Here is a 7,578-nt window from a genome sequence, read left to right on the forward strand (position 1 = left end):
GAATAACATGCTAGGAATTAATCTCAGTTAAAAAGCTATCAAGGCTGTATTTATTACTGGAAGTGAAACACTCCTGGGAAATAAGTTACAGGATAAGAAAATTATGCAGCTCTCAAAAGAACTAACTTAGAAATGTCTTGAGTAAAACCACCTATTATCCAATTAAAGACAGGACTTAACAAAGATTTTAGTGCTAAAGGATTAAATAAATTATTAAAACTACACCCACTTTTGCTTAATTCAGGGTTGAAGCTCACATTCTTTATTTAAAAATTGTGTCTTATTTAAGATATGAAAGCAGGGTACTAGCTACTCGAAAATCAGACCCTAAATTTAAAGTATAGTATTATCAATTCATGATTCTTGACTGCTACAGGAAAGAGAGTTTTATTATTAAGTCAGCTGGCCCTCAGAATTTTGCAGGTCAGATATTTGTAGCAGAAAATTCTCAATTCAGCAAATATCCATCTAATAGTATTTAAACATTTAAGTAGTAATACATGTTCTGAAGTACATAAGTGTGTAGATATAGATGTACACACACATATACATATATATATTATGTATAAAATGTAGCTGTTTCTCTTAAGACTTATAGGGTGGTGTTCTAGTGAAAAGCCTTCTGATATGTCAAGGGAATTTTTAGTTTCTGCAAGAGCAGTAGGCTTCACCTTCTGCTTTCCATCACCTGTAATACCAAGCAGACAATTCAGATGAAGTTTTCCAGTCTTTTCCTCAGTAGTCATTATCATAATGCTGCCATACCATGGTAACCCTTTAGCAAGCAAGAAAACCCAACCAATCAAACAAAAAGCCAAACCAAAACAAACCAAAACAAACCAAAAATCTCACCAAACCCACAACTGACTACATCTACCTAATTAAATATTTTTTTAAAGTAATGGAGTCACTTAAGCAGGCCCAGTTCACTTTAATCTGGTTGTGAAACAGTTCTGAGAAGCAGACAAGCAGTGTGGGCTGGAAGCTGTAGAACAAGTAAAACACAGACAAGGAACATTGTTTACAAGCTTTACCACCAACAGCATTTTATTCAACAAATCCTGTAAACACCAGCAAATCTTTACATCACTATGGGTATTTTAAAAAATTATACAACTTCTTTAAGCAAATGATTTTATGAAAATCTGAACTAGAAAGAAAACAATCTCCTGTTATCTTAGAGGCAACACCCCATAAAAACAAAAAGCAGGCTACTGCATATCTTAGGGTATGTGGGAAAATAGATGTGCAGTTCATTAAATAAGCTTCTGAATTCTAGTTTTCAGGAAGTAAAGTAGCTTCAAATGGAAGGAAACATCATCCAAGTCCTCTTCATATTAATGCTGCTTCTTCAAGCTAAGGTCAGAGATTTTTGGCTTTTGAAACTAAGGAATGTATGTGATACATAAGCACAGTGAAACTGGAGTTTATTGAATGTTCCTTTCTAACAACAAGTTTGATATAAATCTTAACAGCAACTTCTTCATATTACGTAATTTCTTCATAAAAATATTTTAATCTAGAAGAGTAACCAAGCTGCATATAATCAGCAATCTATCTTGCTAGCATTCTGTTTAATCTGATTCTAGAGTGACTTTGCTAAAATACTGTTTGGGTTGGGAAGTCAGAAGGCTGAGACTGCACCATGTAACACAGGAATAAATATTTGCTGCACTTGGCAGCTTTAGCACAGCATCATTATGAGACTGCCCCGTAAATCCATCAATTCTTGTTACCAGATACACACTGGGTTCAAGCATTAAGTAACTTACAGTAACTAACTGTGAAAAATTAAAAAGATGAACAGTCTTAAAAAAACCTACTGATGTCCCAAAGCAACACTGGAACTTTCTGAAGAATGAAAATACGTCTTTGTATAAAAAATAACAAGATTAATTTGCCTAGTTTTTAAAGTTTTTGTAATCACAATATATTTATATAGAGTCAAAATCTGTGACAGTGTAAGCCAAAATAAAAAATTACCAATTTTCATCATTCTAAATCAAGGGTTCACACAGTTCTTATGGTGTCAGAGCTTGCCACATTGCTTGAGTTTGTTGTTCTGCTACAGCTTCCCTCGAATAGTCAAGACTATTTCCATTCCACATGCCAATGCCCCTTAAGCCTCGACTCTTCACATATGCTGCTTTTAGAGAGATGCTCTGAGGGTCATCAAACCATACCTGGTGGAATTGACCAACAGAATCCTAGAAAAACATTTAAACACTAGTGTCAGTGATCACATTTTCTCTTGAACACAGTTAGAAGTACAACTAAAAATTGAGACATACAAGCTATGTAGATTTATCTAGTATTTTCCTGATTTATCAATTCTTTGTCACACAGGACAATTAAAAATTCTAAGCCAAATATTTGGATAGTTTTTTTAATTGTAGAATGTAAGTTATAAAACAATGACACAATTTAGCTGAAGTCAGATGAAAAGACTTTTACACATTTTAATATTTTTTAAATACGGCTAAAATTTCAGATACAGTATCTAAGCTAACAGGTAAACAGAGATTGTGGGGGTTTTTAAGCAATAAACAGTTTTAGAGGAGGTTATAAAATTTATCAAGGTTATGCTGCTGGTCATTGCTTACAACATCTTTTTAATAACCAACATGAAATGGATACACTGTGGTGTTTTTGTAAGCACAGTTATTTATGGACTTTTTCACTGTTTCTATGTAGAAAACAAATGAAGAAGAGAACATGCATGCAAGACAGCAAGTTAGACAAAATTAAGAGCATCTAAGAATCTTTTCTAGTTTAAACCATTTATCAACTCATGAAAGTAACTCCAAAAGCGAAGGACGGAGCTTTAGGATGTCTTTGTGACAAAATGTCCTTTTTGACATGATGCAGTATCTCGAGAAGATTGCAAAGTAATAAAAATCTTTATTACTCCTGTAGTCTTCAGGCACTGCACCCCGCTCTCAGGCTAGGAATTCAAGACACAAATTTTCAGCAACCCTTTACTTGTACCAAAAAAACCCCAAGCAAACCAAACCAAAACAAAACACAGAAAACATAAAAGGAAGAATCTAATCTCAATAACCTTATAGTCAAAGGTCTATGGTTCAGGAATGCTTACTCCACACCACAGTGGCTTGGAAAAAGACTCTTACCTTGTACTCATAAAATGGAGCTTTCTGTACCTCATCCCACAGCAGCCCTGAAAGAGAACTGTTCACCTGCTTCATGATGGCTGCATAGGGGACCTGGCTCCCTGCAGCATCACTGCAAGGAGCCCCACGGAAAGGCACTTTGGGAAGGGAACAAACATGATCCTGAAAAACAAACAGGGAGGCATGAGTTTCAGGTAAGATGTACTGAACTCCAGAATAGGAGTACAGCCAAAAACAATTCACAAAAGGTGCTAGGGCCACAAAAATTCCCAATCTTCAAGCAAATCCAGCAGATACTATCTGTAAAGTAAAGAGAGAAATGTAAATTAAAACAGCTACATTTTCTTTAATCTGCAGTAATACAGGACAGGATGGATACCCTTCAACTTAAAGGGTTGTCTTATCTTTTCCACCTTTAATTGACCCTTACATTTTTCATAAGTATAATATTTGAGACCTCATAAACTGCTATACTGTAACAGCCGTAGGTTTGCTATGGTCTGTTGCACACTTGTCTTTACAGTGGTGTTGTGAAGGCACATACAAGTGTTGTAGGGCTTTGGACATCATCTCTTCTCATGCAGATAACATTTATAGCTCCTTAGTCAAACACAGTGCTTGGATGTCATGGGGTTCAGGCTGCCTAAGGAGCTAAAATGCCTTGTCTGGTAATACACTGTTCATCAGCCAAGGAGAAGATTCTGTTTTGTGTCCCAGCTTGGTGCTCATATCCATCAGACCACAGTATTCCCTAGTCCAAAAATGAGATTACTAAAACCCAGTCATATCTTTCCAAATAAAAAAATTAACAGTTTGATTGCAAAGAAATAATCTTCACCTTACCATGGATAGATTTTGGCAGACATAGTCATAGCCATACCAGGGGACACCCATCACAAGCTTCTTAGGATCAATGCCCATAGCAATGTACTCTTCATATCCTAGTTTTGAGGGAAATAAAAATTAACATGCATTACTTACTTTTCCTATGTTTTATATTCTTACAACTAATTTAGAGGCAGAGCCACTGCAGAACTGGCATGACAGTTCTGCAAGAACTGGCCCCAGACAGAGGCCAAGGTGCAAGCTGTCCTTTGCCTTCTCCTGCGCTCTCCAGTGAGTGAGAGGCTTGCTCTACTGAGAGCCCAGTAACTGCTCCAGCTGCTCACACTTAAAACCATCTGCCCTGAGAAATGTTTCAGGTTCTCTGCAATGCCAGGCAGACACCATTGCTCTGGCTGCCATTTGTCATTCTAAAAGCATTCTTCACACTCATGAGGTTACAAGGACCAACACAGAACTGCTGAAGGTTTCTCTGCAGGCTCATAAGGATCAGGGACACTGACAACACATATCTGAGCACTCAAAGCCTCACTGCAACAATAACAAAATAAACCTCTCTAAGAAAAAGCCCTCTTTTCTATCTACTCATGTGAGCAAATGGAAATATTCTGACTCCTGGGAAGGTGTTCTATCCTCACCAGCTAAAGTCTGCAGGTAAGGAGCATTGGCTTTTGCAATACAGTCTGTCCAGATCTGGCTCTGTTCATCATACGACATCACAAATAAGAAGTCACAGGCTTCTGCAATCCCAGTGTAGTTGTAGCACCTTTTATCTATGCATGCCGGAGACCAAGCCACATCAAACGTTACCTGAAGGAAAAATGCATAACTTAGTACCAAGTATGGCCCTTAGGTGCCCCTGTTATCTCTTTAAAGAAAAAAAAGAAAGCTATGACTATTAAAGACAGTATTTCCCAAATGGTATAGTTTAACAGATCTTGATAATAATGAACTATAAAAGAAGCTGCTCATCTGATAAAAAACCAGAATATAATAAAGTGAGTACCCCATTAGTGAATATATAGCACCAAAAAAATTAAAATATAATATGAAAACCACCAAAAATATGAAGCATGCTGCAAATCTTGAAAACTTTCATGATAAGTTTACCAAAACACTATCAAGCTTTTGCCCCAGGAGGCTGTATTTACCCTACTTTCAACAACTCATTAAGGCACACTAAAAACAGGCAGTTCACACATAGAAGTAAAATTGTATCCACAAATCTCAGCGAAGCCCATCTCTCATTTAAATTCACACAGGTCAAAAAGAGTGATTCTTACAAGTTTCTATCACAGCTAACATTCACAATTAAGCATTCACTAGAATATTATATTGAGTTCTGCATAAACTTTTTCATATTCCTGTGCTAAACAGCACTGCCAAAAGTCCTTACATTTCACAAGGTTAAATTTAATGTTTGTATGAGGTACAATATTCTTACCTGTGATCCAACTATTTCTCTGTGAAAAGCATCTGTAGTTTCTTTAACAAGGTCTGTTAATGCATAATACTCAGGGGAGGTTTCATTAACTTCTTGCTCTATATCTATGTTAATTCCATCCATATACTGCTTCTTTGCAAGGTCCACCTGTTGGGATATCCATGCTGCTCTTTTAGCAGGATCAACAATTTCCTGAAGAGGTACATCACCTAGACAAGAGGCCTTCAAGAGTTAACATGCATTTACATCACATTAATAGTAGAAAGGAAAGGTTTGTCTGTAGTTAACCAACAAACTTAAGCACAACATAAAAAATGCCCATATCAATACTGGTAAAATAAAAAGGAGTTCATTTTTCCCCAAGCAGAATTTTGAGAAACCACCCCAGAAAAAGACTACCAAGGTTCTTTGAGAGAGTGGTGTTAAAACTAAGTTCCTTTGTTTTTTCTATAATTTTAATCATCTTACTTCTGCTTAATATTCTTTTAGCCACTGTAAATTACCTTTTTTGAAATTAAAGTACTTTTAGCATTTTAACTGGTCATAGTTGTGGATTCTGCTTTTTCTCAACAGAGCCGAAAGGTATTTACAACATGTAAGCTAATGGACTTTGTCTTTCTAATCAGCATTTGTACCTGCACAGAGTTCCTGAGTATTCATGTTTTAAAACTCAACCACTTCCTAATAGAGAGGGATTCATTTAAGTGCAAAATACTAAAAATTACTTTAAATCCCTTTCCTTACTTTGTCTGTTGAGTAGACCACATAAGAACCAGAATACAGACCCAAATAACAGGCTTTTTCTTTCCTCCCTCTTCCTCCATAGCAATGATGTTCCCCGTTAAGAGAACTTTTATTAAGATGTCATTGGGATGTTTTGATTACTACCGTGGCACAATCCACTGTTGGTTTCAATACCCTGCATACCAGCATATGCAAAATGTCAAGGGTTCGTTAAAGCCTTATTTAGTTAAGGCTTATTAGTTAATTCTCTTCATTATTTTAATACTCTGCATACAACTGAATGTAAAATGTCAAGGTAATATAGCCCTGTGTACCTTATCCTATTATTCACGTATCATAAACAGCCATGTTTTTCCAGTGTAACCAACCTTTCAGCACTATCCTCGAGCCTTTGGAGTGGGCATAGCACATGAGCTCAGGATCGTACTTTCCAAAAGCTGCCACAGTGGTAATTTTTGACCAGTCGTAGGATTTCCAGGTTTCCTTCCCCACATCAAACACGAATACCTGGAAAAGGGGTAAAAAACACGCTCGTGAGCCCTGAACGCTTCTCAGCAGGACTACCACTGTCCACGCGGCTCTCACACCGGCAAATCCCCGGCGCTGCTGGGCAGCGGCTGCAGGGACGGCAGCGGCGGGCGAGTGCGGGGCAGCCCCGAGAGCGCGTCCGGCCCGGGCGCTGCCCGGGGACACTGCCCGGCCCAGAGACACTGCCCGGGGACACTGCCCGGCCCAGAGACACTGCCCGGCCCAGAGACACTGCCCGGGGACACTGCCTGACCCAGAGACACTGCCCGGGGATACTGCCCGGCCCAGAGACACTGCCCGGCCCAGAGACACTGCCCGGGGACAGTGCCCGGCCCAGAGACACTGCCCGGGGATACTGCCCGGCCCAGAGACACTGCCTGACCCAGAGACACTGCCCGGCCCAGAGACACTGCCTGACCCAGAGACACTGCCCGGCCCAGAGACACTGCCCGGGGACAGTGCCCGGCCCAGAGACACTGCCCGGGGATACTGCCCGGCCCAGAGACACTGCCCGGGGACAGTGCCCGGCCCAGAGACACTGCCCGGGGATACTGCCCGGCCCAGAGACACTGCCCGGGGACAGTGCCCGGCCGGGCGGAGCGCAGCGGCTCCCGTGCGGGAGCGCTTCCCGGGAGCGGCAGCCGCTGCGAACGGCGCCGCCGCCGGGCCCGGCCCCGCCTGCGCCCGCCCGGGCCGGGGCCGCGCACCTCGGAGCCGGCGGGGCCCGTGACGGGCCGGCACAGCCGCGGGTCCCGGCAGGGGCAGGCGCCGGCAGGGCCCAGCAGCTGCAGGAGGCCGACGGGCAGCAGCCAGCCGCCCCACGGCCGCCCCATGGCCGCCGCTGTCCGTCCGGCCGCGCAGCCTCGGCCCCGGGGCGGAGCCGGGCCC

General features: G+C 41.2%; 1 protein-coding gene across 1 annotated transcript; it reads right to left on the reverse strand.

The window, feature by feature from the left end:
• Positions 1-1,017: 1,017 nt before the first annotated feature.
• CTBS (chitobiase) lies at positions 1,018-7,555 on the reverse strand. The gene is made up of 7 exons (XM_021530435.3): positions 7,398-7,555; positions 6,531-6,669; positions 5,419-5,627; positions 4,613-4,784; positions 3,975-4,072; positions 3,132-3,293; positions 1,018-2,207 (listed from the first exon to the last, which is right to left on the reverse strand). Exons 1-7 carry the CDS (start codon positions 7,521-7,523, stop codon positions 2,022-2,024), a joined length of 1,092 nt encoding a protein of 363 aa, XP_021386110.3. The 5' UTR covers positions 7,524-7,555; the 3' UTR covers positions 1,018-2,021.
• Between the last annotated feature and the right edge of the window lie 23 nt (positions 7,556-7,578).

The sequence above is a fragment of the Lonchura striata genome, chromosome 8 (assembly GCF_050655825.1).
Source record: "Lonchura striata isolate lonStrDom1 chromosome 8, ASM5065582v1, whole genome shotgun sequence".
Taxonomy (NCBI): domain Eukaryota; kingdom Metazoa; phylum Chordata; class Aves; order Passeriformes; family Estrildidae; genus Lonchura; species Lonchura striata.